The sequence below is a fragment of the Stegostoma tigrinum genome, chromosome 12 (genome assembly GCF_030684315.1).
Source record: "Stegostoma tigrinum isolate sSteTig4 chromosome 12, sSteTig4.hap1, whole genome shotgun sequence".
In the NCBI taxonomy this organism is placed as follows: domain Eukaryota; kingdom Metazoa; phylum Chordata; class Chondrichthyes; order Orectolobiformes; family Stegostomatidae; genus Stegostoma; species Stegostoma tigrinum.
This window is the reverse complement of record NC_081365.1, coordinates 1,298,032-1,318,644: the sequence shown is the minus strand read 5'-3', so window position 1 is coordinate 1,318,644 and position 20,613 is coordinate 1,298,032. Positions and strand designations below refer to the sequence as shown.

General features: G+C 46.0%; 1 protein-coding gene and 1 long non-coding RNA gene across 3 annotated transcripts in view; one reads left to right on the top strand and one right to left on the bottom strand.

Moving 5' to 3' along the window:
- LOC125456996 (ribosomal RNA processing protein 1 homolog A) overlaps window positions 1–2,480 on the bottom strand; it is a 53,572-nt gene extending 51,092 nt beyond the window's left edge. The window contains exons 1-2 of one of the 2 annotated variants that reach the window (XM_059650017.1): window positions 2,369–2,480; window positions 575–657 (exon numbers count right to left, since the gene is read on the bottom strand). In XM_059650017.1, the coding sequence (XP_059506000.1) occupies window positions 575–628 (54 nt within the window). In that variant the 5' untranslated portion in view covers window positions 629–657; window positions 2,369–2,480. Of the gene's footprint in view, window positions 1–574; window positions 658–1,804; window positions 1,939–2,368 lie in introns of those variants that run through there. The other variant, XM_059650016.1, reaches the window with a different exon arrangement.
- On the top strand, window positions 2,019–16,693 carry LOC125457089 (uncharacterized). The gene is made up of 2 exons (XR_007248560.1): window positions 2,019–2,197; window positions 16,145–16,693. It is a non-coding gene; the product is annotated as an uncharacterized LOC125457089 (long non-coding RNA).
- The last annotated feature ends 3,920 nt before the right edge of the window (window positions 16,694–20,613 follow it).

Genomic DNA, 20,613 nt, shown 5'->3' with positions numbered 1-20,613 from the left:
CTCACCTGAACTAAGGACCCACTCCCTGCCATGGACAGGGCCAATGTCATCTACAAAATCCCCCGCAGAGACTGTGAGAAACTCTACATCAGACAAACAGGAAGGAAACTAACAACAAGAACACCAACTGGCTACAAAAAGACACGATGAATACTCACTCATCTCAATCCACATGGACACGGAGAACCACAACTTCGACTGAGACAACACCAAGATGCTGGGACAGGCTAGGCAGAGACAGGCACGGGAATTCCTGGAAGCTTGGCACTCCACAAAGCATGCTATTAATAAACACGTCAAACTCGACCCCATATACATTCCACTACGAAGGAAAACTGGAAGTGATGCAATCCATCTCAACGGACCCAAGTTTAAAAACCAGACAGGAAAACACATTGGCTCTTCATCGGAGGCTGCACTGAGGATGTTACCAAGCACGGTAATAAAACATTTGCAAAACAACGAACCAGCTCAACAAGCCAAGCAACCTCAACACCCACAACCCAAGCTATAGATCTACTCTAAAACCTTTGCAACCTGCTGTTGGGGATGCCCTCCTATAATCATGACTTACCTGTAAAAGTGGTTTGTCCTGCATCCACATGCAGTAGAAAATGCCCTTCCACATTTTCAGTAACTCTTCCTGACTGAAACCACCTTATAAAAAATAAAATAGAATGAATTGTTGGAGTTCTGAAAACTACAGCATCATGCATACACCAATGGACAATAGCCTATACAATTACCACATGTCAAACAGCATCATGCAATAAAAGACGACTTTTCTGGTAGCTTCTGAGGAGATGCATATTATTTCACATCCAGTGTAAGTATACTTATCATGATGTAGAGAAGTCTTGTCTCTCCAGTCTGCAACCTCCTTCAGTGTCATCCTTCTTTCAGAAATTGTCTTTTCCATTGCTTCTTGTTCAGTTCCACCTGGCTCCACATATCACCAGCTGTTACTGCAACCTGACAACTTTAGTCACCTCTTGTTCTTTTCCAAATCTTACTTTTGTCAGGTTAATCCAGGATCAGTTGGTGGACACCTCCTTCTGTTCACTGTGAGCCCACTAACACCTACACCCACAGAGAATCAGCTCACTGAACTCATCCTCTCATTGCCCTTCCACATCTACACTGCCCCAACAGTCACCGGTGGCATTCTCCAAAAGTGACGCCTATAACCCTTGTACCTCCCTTTACCTGGTAACCCAGATCCTCTTCAGCACTCATCAGTCAACAGCAGAGTCACCAGACTTCCGCTTCCCATTGGATCCCCATGTCGTCCAACATCATCTGTCCTAACCCATCCCCTCTCCCCGCCCTATCCCTCTCTTCTTTTCCACCCTGCCTGAATATTGACAGGCCTGAAGAGAGCAGATGTAGAGATGTTTCCACTAGTGGGACAGACTAGGACCCAATGGCTTGGCCCAAAGTGATGAGACGACCCTTTAGAACTGAGATGAGGAAGAATTTCTTCAGCCAGAAGCGGTGACTCTGTGGAACTTATTACAGTAGGGGGTTTTGGTGTTGAAGTGACAGAGTGTACTTCGGACAAAAATAGATAGGTTCTTGATTAGTAAGGGGATGACTAGTTATGGGGAAAAAGCAGGAGAATGGGATTGAATAACATATCAGCCATGACTGACGGTACAGCAGAATCGATGGGCTGAATGGCCTAACTGCGCTCCTCTATCTGACTGTCTCTCTCTGCCCACCCCTCAGGTACCCACGTGTGAATGTCATGCGCCCCCCGGTGCGTTCCGGGGGCAGAGGGACGGAAGCCCCCCGCTGTTATTACCTGAGAGTCGTTGCGAGCGGGCACTCAGGTAGCGGCGGAGTTTACGAACGGCTCGATCCCGAAAGCGCTTCTCGTTGGAGGCGAGCCGCTGGGCAAACTGAACCTCGGCGGCGGCCGCCATGTCCGCACAGGGAATGCTGGGAATGCGGAGGGCCGAGGGCCGCCCCTGCGCAGTGGATGCCCCCTGACGTCAGCGCGCAGCGTCACCATGGGAACCACGCAGGGCCTTCTGTGTTGACCCTCGTCAGTGAGCAGCGGTGGGACTTCGGCCACTCTTGCCGGATTGGGGCCTGGAGCGGCTAGCCCAGCTATCAGGGGCACAATGACCGCGGTAACGTCAACTACTGTCCACTGTCAGCACCCACTGGAAATCCAGCTGAGTCCTGAAGAAGGGTAATAGCCGAAACGGTGACTTCTCCTTTCCTCCAGCCTCCGCCTGTCTTCCCTTCCACCCCGGGGCCTCTGCAGTTTTTTCCTGTGTCAAACTCACTGGAAATCGCGCCTTGCTATTTTCCAAGTTATCACAAAAATATTAAAATTAGTACATAAAATTTTCCACCTTACCTGTTGTCCAGATCAAAGTCGATAGAAAGCACTGCCCAGGTTTCTGTAATTAACAAGAATGACTTTATAACCAGCGAATAGACCCTTTGCAGTTAAACAGTGACAAACGTTCTTCCCTTACAACGCCCCCCCACTCCCCACAAACACACACACACACACACCCCTCCGTCACATACAGAGACAAAACCAGGCTTTTGTTATCCATAATTGGTCACCAGGCCATAAACCATATAAACCAAAAGAACTGCAATTGCTGTAAATCAGGAACAAAAACAAAGTTGCTGGAAAAGCTCAGCAACTGTGAAGGAGAAAAACAGAGTTAAGTCACTGAACCCGAAACGTTAGCTCTGTTTTCTCCTCCACAGATGCTGCCAGACCTTCTGAGCTTTTTCAACAACAGTGTTTTTGTTCCATAAACCATATAACACCTTGTAGACAACCCCTCAGCTTCAGTCTGACCACAAACTAAACTTCAATTGCTGCTTGTTTCAAACACTGTTTCCTGCATGCTTGCCATGAGGCTCATGTGACTTGTTTTTCAAAGCATGCAGTAAACTTTTCAAATAATGGTTTTAAAACAGTCCTTTCTGCTTTCAGGACACAATTGAAAGAAAACACGCAAAAATAAAAATACACACACTTTATAGCATGATTACCTTCACCATTGACCATGGTAATATTGGTCAATAGCCATGGTCATACAGCACGGAAACAGACCCTTCGAGCAAACCAGCCTATGCTGACCAGGTTTCGTAGAACACAACACACAAGAGTACAGCACAATACAGGCCCTTTAGCCCATGATGTGGTGCTAACCTATTATCCTACTGAGATCAATCTACCCTGCATATCCTACATTTTACAACCCTCCATGTGCCTATCCAAGAGTCGCTTAACAGTCTCTAAAGTATCTGACTCCACTACCACTGCCGGCAGTGCATTCCACACACCCACCACTCTGTATGAAGAACCTACCTCTGACATCTCCCCTATACCTTCCTCCAATCACCTTAAAATAATGCACCCTCGTAATAATCATTTCCACCCTGGGAAAAAGTCTCTGAGTGTCCACTCTATCTATGCCTCCAGGCGTAGCCTTGCCAACACCCTTAACAGCTGCAGCATAACCTCCCTGTTTTTAAACTCCAGTCCTCTAACAATGAAGGACAACATTCCATGTATCATCTTAGTTACCTGCTGCACCTGCAAACCATAGCCCACCCTGGCACAACATCCATGGCTGCAGATGACCAAATGTCTTTGATAGGGCCTCACAGTTTCTCCCCTAACTTCCCACAATGTCCTGGGATACACTTGATCAGGCCCCAGAGATTCATCCACCTATATGTTTTTTAAGACCTTTACCTCTTCTTTTGTATTGTGGACTGTTTTCAGGTCATCAATATTTATTTCCTCAGTATTTATTGACTTCCTTCCATTTCTTTCTCCTCAGTAAAAATTGACATGAAATAATCTCCTGTCGCCTGAGATTCCACACAGAGGCGATCTCATTGATCTTTAAGAGGTCCTATTCTCTCATAACTTCCTCTTTTGCTCTTAATGTACTTGTCGAATCACTTTGGATTATATTTGAGATAATAAAGTGCGGAGCTGGATGAACACAGCAGGCCAAGCAGCATCTCAGGAGCACAAAAGCTGACGGTTCAGGCCTAGATCCTTCATCAGATCATCAGATTCATCTGATGAAGGGTCTAGGCCCGAAACGTCAGCTTTTGTGCTCCTGAGATGCTGCTTGGCCTGCTGTGTTCATCCAGCTCCGCACTTTATTATCTTGGATTATATTTGACCTTGCCTGCTAAGGCTATCTCATATTCCCTTTTTGCCCTCCTGATTTTCCACTTAAGAATGCCTCTACACCCATTGTACTCTTCACTTGAGCCCAGTTGTCTATACCTAATATATACCTACTTATTTTTGACCAGAGCGTCAATATCTTTATTAATCTATTATTCCCTACTCTTACCAGCCTCGCTCTTCACCCTAATTGGAGCAGAATGCCTCTGAAGTCTCACTATCTCACTTTTGAAAGCCTCAAACTTGTTAGTCATGGAGTCATGCAGCATCAAAACAGACCCTTCGGTCCAACTGATCTGCAGTGACCGTAATCCCAACCTAAACTAGTACCACCTGCCTGCACTTGGCCCATAACCCTTCAAATACTTCTTGTACAGGGCCATGGTGAGACCACACTGAGAATATTGTGTGCAGTTTTGGTATCCTTTTCTGAGGAAGAATGCTCTTGCTCTTGAGGGAGTGCAGTGAAGGTTTACCAGGCTGATTCTGGGGCTAAGAAGTTGTGGAGCTGGATGATCACAGCAGGCCAAGCAACATCTTAGGAGCAGGAAAGCTGATGTTTCGGGCTCTGGCATGTTATCTCGGTTTCTCCAGCATCTGCAGTTCCTATTATCTCTGATTCTGGGGATGGTGGGTCTGAAGTATGAGGAGAGATTGACTAGGTTGGGATTGTTTTCGCTAGAGTTCAGACAAATGAGGGGGGATCTCATAGAGACTTATAAAATTCTAACAGGACTGGACAGGGTAGATGCAGGGAGGTTGTTCCCGATGGTGGGTGTGTCCAGAACCAGGGACACAGTATGAGGATTTCGGATAGACCATTTTGGATGAGGGTGAGGAGACATTTCTTCACCCAAAGAGTGATGAGCCTGTGGAATTCATAATCACAGGAAGTAGTTGATGCCAAAACATTGAATGTATTCAAGAGGCAGCTAGCTATACCGCTTGGGACAAATGGGATCAAAGGTTATGAGGAAAAAGCAGGATTAGGCTTTTGAGTTGGACGGTCAGCCATGATCGTGAAGAATGGCAAAGCAGGCTAGATGGGCCGAATGACCTCCTCCTGATCCTATCTTCTATGTTTCTATGTTAGTCATGTACTTACCTAAATGTTTTTTAAACAGAATTCTACCTGCATCCACCACTTCCTGTGGGAGTTCGTTCCACACATGAACCACTCTGTAAAAAAAATCTGTATCTTTTTAAAATCTTCTGCCTCTCACCTTAAAAATATGTCTCCTAGTCTTGAAATCCCCTGCCCTGTGGAAAAGACACCCGCCATTCACCTTACCTATATCCATTGTGATTCTATAAACTTCTATAAGGTCACCCCTCAACCTCCTACACTTCAGTGAAAAAAGTCACAGACTTTCCAGCTTCTCCTTATAAGCCAAACCCTCCATTCCTGGCAACATCTTGGTTAATCTCTTCTGAATCCTCTCCAGCTTAATAATATCCTTCCTACAACAGTGCGACCAGAACTGGACATAGTACTCCAGAAAAGGCCTCAGCAAAGGTTTTTTACATCCTCAACATAATGTCTCAACTTCTGTACTCAGAGGTCTGAGCAATGAAGGCAAGCCTGCTAAACACGCTTTTAACAACCTTATTTATGTGTGATGCCAACTTCAAAGAATTATTTACCTTAACTTCCTACCTAACTTCTTACATTCATTCTGCAAATCTTCAACCCTTTCCCTAACTATGTTGTTCTTACCAATGCCCATGACCATTGTTGCATTGCCCATTAACACTGGTAATCTTCACAATGAATCTTGGTAACCTGTGCCAGGGCTTTGCCCACAACACTGACAGACCAACTTCTTCGGATAGATGCCCAAATGTTTGGCCAAAGAAGGAGGTTACCTTTTTATTCATTCAGAGTCACTGCCAAGACCAGCATTTGTTGCCCATCTCAGTAAGGGTCGATTAAATTGCTGTGGACCTGGAGTCACATGTAAGCCAGAACACGTAACGGTGGCAAATTCCCTTCCTGTAAGGACTTGAGTGAAAATGATGGGTTTTTAAGATAATTGACAGCAAGTAACTAGATGGTCAGCATTAGGATAGTTCTTTCTCTCAGATTTAGTTTTATTTTAATTCAAACTTCACCATATGCTGTAGTGGAATTTGACCTTATGTCAAGGGAAAACAGGTGGATTCGCTCTTGTTGGAGATAGCATTTGTGTGGTGTGAATGTTACTTTGCCAGTTGTCAGGTCAAACTTCAATATTGTCCACATCTTGCAGCATTTGGACATTTACTACTTCAGCATCCAAGGAGTCAAGGATGGTATTAAACAATACATCGTCATTGGTCAACATCCCCACTTCTGACCATCAGACAGATGGAATGTTGTTGATGAAGATCTGAAGATAGTTGGGCCAAAAATACGACCCTGAGAAATTCTGGCAGTGTGACATCCTGGAGCTGAGATGACTAACCTCCAACAACCACAACTGTTTTCCAATGTGCCAGGTATGACTCCAACCAATAGAGAGTTTCTCTGATTCCTGCTGAGGTTTGCTCAGCCCTTGATGCCACACTTTTGGAAAATACAACCTTATTGTCAAGGGCAGTTACTTTCCCCTCCCCTCTGGAGTTCAGCTTTTTGTCCATGTTTGGACCAAAAATACAATGAGGTCAAGAACTCAGTGGCCTTGCAAAAGCCAAATTGGATATCAGTGAGTAGGAGCTGCTTGATAGCACTGATGTTGACACTTTCTGTCTCTTTACTAATGATTGAGTATGGTGTGACAGGACAGTAGTTGGCTGTTTTTGATTCGTCCTGCTTTTTCTGGACAGGGTATACCTGGGCAATTTTTCACCTTGACAGATAGGTGCCAGTATTGTGGCTGTATTTTTATGGTTCATGAGATGCAAATGTCAATGGCTGATCCAGCAATTTTTCCCTGTACAGAAAATGTCCTTGAGAGGGTGAATGAGAGCTACTCTTGAACTGTTGTAGCCTTTACAGTAAACTGATATCTACAGTGTTAGGAAGAGAGTTTCTGGATTTTGACCAAGTGTCTGAAGGAACGATGATGTATTTCCAAGTCAGGATGGTTTGTGGCTTTCAGGCAAACTTGTTAGAGACATGACAGAATCTGGAGTAATGGTCTTCACTACTACTGCAAAAAAGTTGTCAAGGCCCACAGCTTTTGCAGTGCCCAGTGTAAAGGTATCTTTTTGTTTTTTTCTGTATTTTGATTGTGGACTGAAATCGGAAAAAGACTTTTTAAAAACCAAGGATTGCTGAACTACTGCTGCACTTTTTAAAAGAAAGTTACCTACTTCTCATCATAAGTGCTGTTTACACAGCTGTTGCTTTGAGATGTTACATACCATCTGGAGCTGTGCAAAAGTGAAGTTTTGGCTGGCAAAAAATAGTTTATTTGTCTGTGACCAGTGGCCAGTTATTGGTGACAAAAACCTTCTGCTTGTTACTAAATGTGTGAATGGCCCCTAAATAAGTGAAAAGTTCGAGGTTGTGCATGTTTTAGACGAAAGCCTTTGGACCTCTAGAAAGGAAGGAGCTGTTTTTGCTGGGCAGTGAAGTGCATCTCAGTGGAGAGTGTGCAACAAAGATTTACCAGACTGATTTCTGGAATGACAGGAGTGACACATGAAGTGAGAGTGGATCAGTTTGGACAACATTTGGTGGAGTTTAGAAGACTGAGAGAGGAACTCAGAAACTTATCAAATTCTAAGAGGGCTAGACGTGGTAAATGTGGGAAGGACCAAAGGACACAGTCTAAGGATACAGGGTAAACCATTTAGGACTGAGATGATGAAAAATTTGTTCACACAATGTATGGTGAGTCTGTTGATTTCTTTGTCATAGAAAACAGTTGAGGCCAATATATTGAATGTTTGCAAGAAGAATTTAGATACATTCCAACAAGAAGGAATTAAATATTATGGAGAGACAGAAAGAACAGGGTACTGTGCTAGATGAGATAATGGGAACTGCAGATGCTGGAGAATCCAAGATAATAAAGTGTGAAGCTGGATGAACACAGCAGGCCAAGCAGCATCTCAGGAGCACAAAAGCTGACATTTCGGGCCTAGACCCTTCATCAGAGAGCTTCCTACAGACAAAGGGGGTGGCCATGGGCACCCGCATGGGCCCAAGCTATGCCTGCCTCTTTGCAGGTTATGTGGAACAGTCCCTCTTCCGCACCTACACAGGCCCCAAACCCCACCTCTTCCTCCGTTTCATTGATGACAGTATCGGCACCGCCTCTTGCTCCCCAGAGGAGCTTGAACAGTTCATCCACTTCACCCACACCTTCCACCCCAACCTCAAGTTCACCTGGGCCATCTCCAACACAACCCTCACTTTTCTGGACCTCTCAGTCTCCATCTCAGGTAACCAGCTAGAAAGTGATGTCCGTTTCAAGCCCACCGACTCCCACCCACCCTCCTGCAAAAATTCTATCCCCTATTCCCAATTCCTCCGCCTCCGCCGCATCTGTTCCCAGGATGAGGCATTCCACTCCCGCACATCCCAGATGTCCAAGTTCTTCAAGGACCGCAACTTTCCCCCCGCAGTTGTTCAGAACACCCTTGACCGCGTCTCCCACATTTCCCGCAACACATCCCTCACACCCCGCCCCCGCCACAACCGCCCCAAGAGGATCCCCCTCGTTCTCACACACCACCCCACCAACCTCCGGATACAACGCATCATCCTCCGACACTTCCGCCATCTACAATACGACCCCACCACCCAAGACATTTTTCCATCCTCACCCTTGTCTGCCTTCCGGAGAGACCACTCTCTCTGTGACTCCCTTGTCTGCTCCACACTCCCCTCCAGCCCCACCACACCCGGCACCTTCCCCTTCAACCGCAGGAAGTGCGACACTTGCCCCCACACCTCCTCCCTCACCCCCATCCCAGGCCCCAAGATGACTTTCCATATTAAGCAGAGGTTCACCTGCACATCTGCCAATGTGGTATACTGTATCCATTATACCCGGTGTGGCTTTCTCTACATTGGGGAAACCAAGCGGAGGCTTGGGGACTGCTTTGCAGAACACCTCCGCTCGGTTCGCAATAAACAACTGCACCTCCCAGTCGCGAACCATTTTAACACCCCCTCCCATTCTTTAGACGACTTGTCCATCATGGGCCTCCTGTAGTGCCACAATGATGCCACCCGAAGGTTGCAGGAACAGCAACTCATATTCCGCTTGGGAACCCTGCAGCCCAATGGTATCAATGTGGACTTCACCAGCTTCAAAATCTCCCCTTCCTCCACCGCATCTCAAAACCAGCCCAGTTTGTCCCCTCCCCACACTGCATCCCAAAACCAGCCCTGCCTGTCTCCGCCTCCCTAACCTGTTCTTCCTTTCACCCATCCCTTCCTCCCACCTCAAGCCACACCTCCATTTCCTACCTACTAACTTAATCCCACCTCCTTGACAAAACTCTCTGATGAAGGGTCTAGGCCCGAAACGTCAGCTGTGCTAGATGATTAGCTATGATCATATTGAATGGTGAAGCAGGCTTGAAGGGCTGAAAGGTCTACTCTTGTTCCTGTCTTTCATGTTGCTGTCACAAGTCCAAAGTTTGTCAGTCACTGTCATTAAGTCAGAAACCTTTATAAGTGTGAAGCAGTCACCTTGTGCCTTTTGTAACACCTTTATTTTAATGTATGTATATGTGTGTACAGATGGTGTTTCTGTGTGGGTTAGCGTTTTAACTGGTAGAGTTATATGCTGACAGTTCATAATCGCTTATGTGTCTATTTAGTTGTAGATAATAGTTATCCTTGTTAAATACAGAAACCTGGTCCCCACTTTCTGTTACATCGGTTGAAGACTGCTGGTTGTGATGCTGGGATATCAGGAGGAGGCCGAGGTGGATCATCTGCTTAACCTTCCTTGATGTGAATGGTAGAGCAAGGGATGCACTGGGTCACGAGATTGCAGAGTGTGGTTAAATGCACGTCTGCTCCTGATGACCCCACAGAGCTTCATGGATGCTCAGTCTTAAGTTGCTTGAAATGTTTCCTGTACAGCACAGTAGTGCAGCGTCCACAATGGGACTTCATCCAAGGATTGTTCAGTAGTTGCTCTTATTGAGATTGCTTCAGGGAGTTCAGTGAGGATAATGTGAAGTAAGTTTTTCTCTCTTTTTGGTTCTTTCACCAGCAGCCATCAACAGTTTTAGAAACAGTAGACAAAGCCTTCTCAAATCGACTAGCATGGTCAGTTGTGATTTAATTAGCTAATCATGGTGATGGCCATTGACATCTCCACCTAGACTAGTCTGTGCTCTGGTCACCCTCAGTGGTGTTCCTCCAAGTCGTGTTCAAGAACACTGCTTTATCAGCTGAGGAATGGTGAGATTGTACATAGCACACAGCAGGAAGTTTCATTTGCTCATGTTTCACCTGATGCCATGAAATCTCATGAGGTACAGAGTCAATGTAACGACACTTAAGGAAACGTCTTCCTGTCCATGTACCACTGTACTGTGACCTGTGATTGATTTGTCTTGCTGATTGGACAAGACCTACCCAAGGAGAGTAATAATAGTGTCAAGGAACCTAGTTTAAACATGTTTGTTCATGGGATGTGGGTGTTGTTAATTGGCCAGCATTTGTTGCCCATCCCTAATTACCCGGTAAGGTACGATTCCATGTGTATAACAATATCTTCTGTTGCTTAATTTTGTGGTGACAATGGACGACAATCCTGAATTAATTACAAACATCTTGAACTTTTAAGTAAGACAGGTTGAGTTTTTTTTAGAAAAAGGGCACAAATGCCAGGGTTGGCTAATAATGAAATTCTATGACAGGTTGGAAAATTTCTGTATGGATTATGCTCATCCTTGACAGAGACTGTGGATTGTCACAGCTGGAAGGGTGTCAAGAAATTTCAGAGAATTATTTCAAAGGAGAAGGTGCAGTGCAAATGTACGGAACCTCCAAAAGTAGGTGGAGACGGTGAGGGAGGCAGCTGAAACAGTCAGGTGGACTCTGTCTGAAAACAGAGTGTCTTTCGAGAGAAGGAGGCCCCATGGGAAGAAGGAGCAGATGGACACGGAATCCCTCAACCCAGTGTCAGTGACAGGCTTCGTGCCATGCAAGTACAGTAGAGAATTTCCTGGTTTAACCCTAACTTCCCTTCATGTTTGCAATGACATGTTGCCTCCTTTATGATAATTTAAGCAAAATACTGCAGATAACAGAAATATGAAATAAAACCAGAAAGCGCTGGAGAAACTGAGCAGGGCTAGCAGCATCTGTGGAGAGCCTAGTATGACTTTTTTTTGGAACTTAGTTTGTCAAGTATAAATCCCCAGGCTGCTATGGGAGGCAAAGGAGGAGCATAAATAGGATTTATTCCATAAATCATGGAGGCATAATCTGGGGGCATAGATTTAAGGTGAGAAGAAGTCTAAGAGGAGAATTGAGGAGAATGTTTTCACTCAGAGCAGAGTGGGAATCTGGAATTCTTTGCCTGAAAGAGTGATTGAATCAGAATGTCACGTAACAGTTAAGCAGTGTTTAGACATTCACTTGCACTCCTATAATCCCCAGGGCCATGAGAAAAGCTAGAAAATGGAATTAGTGTAGTCAGATTTTCATTGACTGGTGCTGACATGCCAGGGTGGTATGATGGCTCAGTGGTTAGCACTTCTGCCTTGCCAGCACCGGGGACCTGGGTTTGTTTCCAGCCTCAAGCGACTTGCTCTGTAGAGTTTGCACATTCTCCCTGAATCCAAGTGAGTTTCCTGGGATGCTCTGCTTTCCTCCTGCAGTCCAAAGGTTAGGTGGATGCAGACTATGGGAATGTAGGGTCAAATGGTCTCCTTCTGTGCTGAAAACATTGATGAGTCCAATGAACGAAGAACTCAGCCCTTCAAGCCTGCTCTGCTGTTCAGGAAGATTATGGCCATTAGGGCTGCCCATGCCAGCAAAAATGGCTGATGAAAGCCCCAACAAGCTTTGCGATATGTTGAACAGAGATTGGGTAATATGAGAAAGGTTTATGTTCTCAGCACTTAAAACAGTAGCTGTCTGTTTAAATAATATTGGGTGTACAACATTCTTTGCTCTCCTAAAGCTAAGAACATTTCATACCAATTAGTTATTTCTCTTAAGTTTTTTCTAATCAATCAGTTAAATTACTTCAAGATTCTTCAAGATAATCATAGATATAATTTCCTAATAAATTATATATTTAATGCATAAAAACCTTAAACAAAATATGAGGAAAAAAACATGTATGAACTAATTAAGTAATAGAGAGAGGCCTCCCTATCTCTTATCAAGTACAGCAGCTAAGAGAGTTGGAATGGTCCGAAATCTCAAAGAAGACTCTGTTACTGTCTTGTACAAAATAACAGACAGAGACTTCAAAGTTGAGAGATAAAAGGTCACAAGTGACCATGGAGAGTTCGGTTTCCCACAGACCAAAAGGGCCCATTTAGATCACAGCAACAAACATTTACTAATAGAGTGAGTATTGGAAACCTAGTCATAGTTCAACAATCCAGCACTAATTAACCAATAGTATACAGCAAGAGGGAGCATGTGTTGCCATGTTACTGTTACAAGAAAAATGTATAAAAGACAATGTACTAGTATTTAAAGTTAAGGTGTCATTGACTTCTCTTCTGATCTGAGCTGAACATTAAGCGGGGGACTGGACCCTCATGTCGAGGCCTAATTTGGAATAGTCTTTGGCTTCTCCCTGCATGTACCGACAGATGTGTGAAATAGACTGCCTTGAACTCTGCCGTCTCCTAAAAATTATTATCTCTGTTAACTCGCTCCAATGATGGCTGATCTGATTTTAGAGATAGTAGGAACTGCCAAAGCTGAAGTTTGAGATAACGAAGTGTGGAGCTGGATGAACACAGGAGGCCAGGCAGCATCAGAGGAGCAGGAACGCTGATGTTTCTACATCGCCGAGGCCAGACGCCAACTCTCCGACACCTCCTCTTACCGCCCCCTTGATCATGACCCCACCCCAACCACCAAACCATCGTCTCCCAAACCATCCACAACTTCATCACTTCAGGTGACCTCCCACCCACAGCCTCCAACCTCATTGTTCCCCAACCCTGCACCGCCCGCTTCTATCTTCTTCCCAAAATCCACAAACCCACCTGCCCTGGTCGACCCATTGTCCCTGCCTGCTCCTGCCCTACCGAACTCATCTCCACCTATCTGGACTCCACTTTCTCCCCTTTGGTCCAGGAACTCCCGACTCACATCCATGACACCACCCACGCCCTCCATCTCCTCCAGAACTTCCAATTCTCCGGTCCTCAACACCTCATCTTTACCATGGATGTCCAGTCCTTATACACCTGCATTCCCCATGCAGATGGCCAAAAGGCCCTCTGCTTCTTCCTGTCCCGCAGGCCCAACCAGTCCCCCTCCACTGACACCCTCCTCTGCTTAGCCAAACTTGTCCTCACCCTCAACAAATTATTTTTCACTTCCTCCCACTTCCTACAGACGAAGGGGGTGGCCATGGGTACCTGAATGGGCCCAAGTTATACCTGGCTCTTCCAAAGCTACACTGGCCCATAACCCCACCTCTTCCTCCGTTACATTGATGACTGTATTGGCGCTGCCTCGTGCTCCCATGAGGAGCTCGAACAGTTCATCCACTTCACCAATACCTTTCACCCCAACCTTAAGATTACCTGGACCATCTCTGATACCTGTCTCTCCTTCCTGGACCTCTCTGTCTCCATCTCAGGCAACCATCTAGAAACTGATATCCATTTCAAGCCCACCGACTCCCACAGCTCCCTAGAAGACACCTCCTCCACCCACCTTCCTGCAAAAATGCCATCTCTTATTCCCAATTCCTGCACCGCTGCCACATCTGCTCTCAGGATGAAGCATTCCACTCATGTACATCTTAGATGTCCTCGTTTTTCAAGGACTGCAACTCCGCCCCCCCACCCCCAGTGGTCGAAAATGCCCTCGACCGTGTCTCCTGCATTTCCTGCAACTCATCCCTCACACCCCCTCCCCGCAATAACAACCAAAACAGAATGCCCTTCGTCCTTACGTACCACGCCACCAACGTCCGGGTCCAACGCATAATCCTTCAACACTTCCGCCATCTGCAATGCAACCCCACCACCAAATGACATTTTTCCCTCCCCACCCTTATCTGCCTTCCAGAGGGACCACTCTCTCTGTGACTCCCTTGTCCATTCCTTACTCCCCTCCAGCCCCACCTCACTCAGCACTTTTCCCTGCAACCGCAGGAAGTGCTACACCTGCCCCCATACCTCCTCCCTCACCCCCATTCCAGGCCCCAAGAAGAATTTCACTTCAAGCAGATGTGCACCTGCACATCTGCTAATGTGACATACTCTATCCGCTGTTCCTGTTGTGGCCTCCTCTACATCGGGGAAACCAAGCAGAGGCTTGCGGACTGCTCTGCAGAACACCTACGCTCAGTTCACACTTAACAACTGCATCTCCCAGTCACAAACCGTTTCAACTCCCCCTCCCATTCTTCAGATGATATCTCCATCCTGGGCCTCCTACAGTGCCACAATGATGCGACCCAAAGGTTGCAGGAACAGCACCTCATATTCCACTTGGGAACCCTGCAGCCCAAGGCTATCACTGTGCACTTCATAAGCTTCAAAATCTCCCCTCCCACTACTGCATCCCAAAACCAGCCCAGCTCGTCTCCGCCTCCCTAACCTGTTCTTCCTCTCACCTATCCTCTCCTCCGACCTCAAGCCCCACCCCCAACTCCGACTTACTAACCTCATCCTGCCCCCTTGCCTTGTCTGTCCTCCCTGTACTGACCTATCTCCTCCCTACCTCCCCACATACACATCATAATTATTGGCTCCATACCCACCTCTTTGACCTGTCTGTGTCCTCTCTACCTATCGTCTCCTCTATCCATCTTCTATCCGCTTCCCCCTCCCTCTATTTATTTCAGAACCCATTTCTCCTCTCCCTTTTTTGAAGAAGGGTCTAGGCCCGAAACGTCAGCCTTCCTGCTCCTCTGATGCTGCTTGGCCTGTTGCGTTCATCCAGCTCTACACCTTGTTGTTTCCGGTCTGGACCCTTCTTCAGAAAAAAGATCTGATTTTAACCTGAATTCTACATTCTTGCATAGTCCCAATAATCAAAATCTATTTATCTCTACTTTTGAAAAATCTTTAAAGGTGCTGCATCCACTGCCTTTTGAGGAAGGGAATTCCGAAGATTCACAACACTCAGAGGAAAAATGTTTCCCCATTTGGGTGACCCTTTATTTGTAAACAATGACCTATATGAGTCAATAATGCAGTTAATCTTTGGTTTAAATTTAAACTAAATTTTGTCATTAACTATTAGTCATCTAACTGATACGTTCTCCATGAGAATAGCTCAACCATTTGGAATTCAGTGGTAACCCAATTAACATGCTTCTCCTTCTATTTTTCCCCTTCCCAGAAGTGTTATCACAGCTTGAGCAACCTTTCCACCAAAATCATGATGATTCTGTTTTTGAGATGTGATAATGGGAAGTGCAGATGCCGGAGAATCCATGATGACAGAGTGTGGAGCTGGATGAACAGAGCAGGCCAAGCAGCATCTCAGGAGCACAAAAGCTGACGTTTCGGGCCTAGACCCTTCATCAGCTCTGATGAAGGGTCTAGGCCCGAAACGTCAGCTTTTGTGCTCCTGCGATGCTGCTTGGCCTGCTCTGTTCATCCAGCTTCACACTTTATTATCTATGATTCTGTTTTTGCTTTATTTAAACTAATAATCACCACCAGTGAAACACCTGTGGAGCCAGAGTAACGTGCTCCAGCTGGAGCTCCTCTGCTATCCAGTTCTATTTCCTCTTGCTTTTTTTTCCTCTTGCTGCAGTTTTTCTTTGCCCCCTTCTTATAGCTTTTGTGCTCCTGAGATGCTGCTTGGCCTGCTGTGTTCATCCAGCCTCACATTTTATTTTCTTATAGTAACCTACCTGGAGGGAATGGAGAATGGAGTCCAACACTAGCCTAGTTTGGGAACCAAGTCACGACCTGAAGGTCTGAGTTCCGGAAGCGAGCTGTGGTCGGAGTGGCAGCAGAACAAGCTCAGGCCGAGTCGCAGGAGCAGAGCAAGCGTGGGCTGAGTCCTGGAAACGGGCTGTAGCGGGAGCTAGGAGCCGAGTTGTAGCCATGTCCCGGAGTGGCAGCAAAGCAAGCCCAGGGCGGCTCAGTCAGTGAGTTGTGGCGGCGAGTCTAGGACAGAGGCCAGTTCATGGAGGCAGTGAGGCCTCACGTCCTGAAGCCCCAGCACACACAGACTCAATAAGAAAGGACTATAAGTTGAGTACTTTGAAGACGCTTTTAATTCTCATTCTGGACTTTTAAACTCTATTTCCATGTTAATCTTTTGTTTTACTATTTCAATTCAGTAACAACACTTTATGTACCTGTACTGAGAGGCGACATTAACAAACTTGTCACTGCAGTCATTCACATGCACATGATAATAAAGGCTACTCTAATCTGTTCTACTTACACGCAAGGCCCAAATTGGATGCCTCTGCTTCTAAAATATAGCAATGTTGTTTCCTGCTTGCATTCGTATTCTTGCTAATTGGCCAGTGAGTGCAAAAGACAAATTCCAACAAAATATTGAAGATAGTAAGAACTGCAGATGCTGGAGTCTGAGTTAACACAGCCTGGAGCTGGAGGAACACAGCAGGCCAGGCAGTATCAGAGGAGCTGGAAAGTTGACATTTTAGCTCAGCACCCTTCTTCAGAAATGGGGGAGGGGGGAAGGGAGCTCAGAAGTAGAGAGAGAAGGGGGTGGGTCTGGGGACAGTAGGTGGGATGATGATAGGTGAGAACTAGTAGGGCATGGTGGGATTGGTCAGTGAGGGGTGAGGAGTGGACAGGTGGGAGAGAACAAACAAGAACAAAAAACAAAGAAAATTACAGTACAGGAACAGGCCCATTGGCCCTCCAATCCTGCACCGACATGCTGCCCGTCACAACTAAAACCCCCTACCCTTCCGGGGACCCTATCCCTCTATTCCCATCCTATTCATGTATTTGTCAAGACGCCCTTTAAAAGTCACTATTGTATCTGCTTCCACTACCTCCCCCAGCAGCGAATTCCAGGCACCCACCACCCTCTGTATAAAAAACTTGCCTCTACATCACCTTTAAACCTTGCTCGTCACACCTTAAACTCATAGTCCCTGGTAACTGGCTCTTACACCCTGCGAAAAAGCTTCTGGCTGTCCAATCTGTCCACGCCCTCCATAATCTTGCAGACCTCTAACAGGTCACCCCTCAACCTCTGCTGTTCCAGTGAGAACAACCCAAGTTTCTCTAACCTCTCCTCATAGCTCATGCCCTCCGTACCAGGCAACATCCTGGTAAATCTTTTCTGTACCCTGTCCAAAGCCACCACATCCTTCTGGTAGCCTGGGCGACCAGAATTGAACACAATATTCCAAATGCGACTGAACTAAGGTTCTATTTTCAATTTTTAAACTCAGCGCCCCAGCGGATGAAGGCAACCATGCCATATACCTTGTTGACTACCTTCTCCACCTGCATTGCCAGTTTGTGGCCTGTGTACCTGTACACCCAGATCCCTCTGCCCATCAGCACTCTGAAGGGTTCTGCCATTTACTGTATATTTTCCGTCTGGATCAAAAATGCATTACCTCACATTTTTTCTGGATTAAACTCATTCTGCCATCTCTGTCCAAGTCACCAACTGAATCTATATCCAGTTGTATCCTTTGATGGTCCTCATCGCTATCTGCAATTCCACCAACCTTTGTGTCATCGGCAAACATACTAATCAGACCAATTACATTTTCATCCAGGTCATTTATATATATTACAAACAGCAACGGTCCCAACACTGATCCCTGAGGAATACCACTAGTTATAGCCCTCCATTCAGAAATGCACCCTTCCACTGCTACCCTCTGCCTTCTGTGACTGAACCAGTTTTTTTTTATCCATCTTGCAAGCTCATCTCTGACCATGTGCAATTTTACCTTCTACGTTAGCCTTCCACAAGGGACCTTACTGAAATCCATCCACTACCCTACCCTTACAGACAATCTTTGTCACTTCCTCAAAAAATTCAACCAAGTTAGTGAGACACGACTCCCCTTCACAAAACCAGCTTGCCTGTCACTAATATGCTCATTGATTTCCAAGCGGGAATAAATCCTGTCTCGAAGAATCCTCTCCAGTAATTTCCCTACTACAAGACGTAAGGCTCACCAGCCTGTAATTGGCTGGGTTATCCCTGCCACCCTTCTTAAACAAAGGAACAACATTGGCTATTCACCAATTCTCTGGGACCTCCCCGTAGCCAGTGAGGACACCAAGGTTTCCCTCAAGGCCCCAGCAATTTCTTCCCTTACCTCTCTCTCTGTGTTCTCAGGTATATCCCATCAGGCCCTGGGGACTTGTCTAACTTAATGTGTTTCAAAACCCTCAATACCTCCTCCCTTTTGATTTCAACATGACCCAAACTATCGACACACCCTTCCCCAGACTGATCATCCACCAAGTCCTTCGCTATTGTGAATATTGAACAAAGTGCTCATTTAATACCTCGTGCATTTCCTCTGGCTCCACACATAAATTCCCTTCCCTGTCCTTGAGTGGGCCGACCCTCTCCCTGGCTACCCTCCTGCTCTTCATACACGTATAAAAAGCTTGGGATTTTCCTGAATCCGGTTGGCCAATGTCTTTTTATGACACCTTTTAGCCCTCCTGACTCCTTACTTAAGTTTCTTTTGACTTGCCTTGCTTCGTATGTTCCCATCCTCCTAGTCTCGATAAATGTTTCCTTTTTTTTGATTAGGCTCACAATATCTTTGTTATTGAACGTTCTCTAAACTTGCGTACCTATCCTTCATCGTTAAAGGAACTGCTAGTCCTGAGTTCCCAGCAACTTACACTTGAAAGCCTTCCACATACCATTTGTTGATTTGTAGAAGACGGACAGGTTGTGTCACGTCAAAGAGGCAGGGATGAGAGGGAGGGTTGTACACGAGATGAGGCAGGGAGTGGGGAGATTTTGAAACTGGTAAAATCCATGTTTAGGCCATTGGGTTGTAGGCTCCCAAGGTGGAATATGAGGTGGTGCTCCTTCAGTTTCCAGGTGGCATCATTGTGACACTGGAGGCGGCCCAGGATGGACATGTCACCCAGGGAGTGGGAGACGGTACTTGAAATGGTTCATGACCAGAAAGTGTTGTCATTTGTCATGAACAGAGTGCAGGTGCTCTACAAGCAGTCTCCAAGTCTCTACTTGGCCTCACCGATGCAGAGAAGGCCACATCTATAGTTTTGAGCCATAGTTGTCAAGCTGTCTATTCAAAATTAAGAAAATATTCAGCTTGTGAGGCCTTGAGTTTTTTTTCTAAAGTCAGAATAATAGATTCAGCATGAATAGGTGGAGTTCGGCTTCCATATAACCAAGTTTATAGTTTAACTTTTAGCAGTTGCTGAGGCTTGAAGTTGACTGTGGAATCTCTCAGTGTCTGTACTGTTTCTCTCTCTCTCTTAACCCCACACCCTCGCTGCCAGAATCCTATGTGAGACACTGTGTCTTACTGATACTGCCTTTGCCAAAGGTGTGTTTATCAGATGTTACCATATTTGAGCAGTTGCTGTTTGGTAGTTGAATAGTGTATTATTTTTAAAATTACTTGGTTGGGGGGGAGTTGTTTAAACACTGAATGGGGGCCATGTTATGAAAATCTCGCTGCAGCAGTAGCAGCAACAATAGGAGCTGCAGCTGATGGGCAGGCAGTTTGTAGGCTGTGTATCCCCTGCTCGGCCCCATTCCAAGCACCAGAAGGCCTAGTTTGGAGGCATCCAGAGACAAGGGGGGAGCGGTGCTGGGATCTCAGTCCCTGGAGCTGTTTGAGCAGAAGAGGTTGAGTGAAGTATGAGAAGTTAGGGGATGGAGGGCAGATAGTTAGTTGTGTGTTCAAACAGTTGTAGACCAGGTAACCACTTCCATCTTACCCAACTGAAGACAAGGAGGAATTCTACTCCAGCCTTGACCAGTCTCTCTCACAGGTCTCTGCAGTGGACAAACTAATCATCTTCAGCGACTTCAGTGCCAAGAGTTGGCAAAAATGCAGCCCTTGGGGCGATGCATTCAGCAAAGAGGGATTTGGGAAGCAAAACTCCAGGCACCCGTCTTCTGACCAAATGCAATGAACACAACTTTCTCATAACCAACACACTGTTCCATCGAAGGGACAATGGCAGCACCAGTGCTCCAAACACTGGCACTTACTTGACTACATCATCGTCAAAATGAGGGATCAGGAGACATTAAAATCATACGTGCTATGACAGGAGTCAATGACTGCTGGACAGCCTAATCTGAGCCAGGATCAACATAAACATAGCAGCGCTGCAGCAGAGACAAAAGCAGTGCTGCA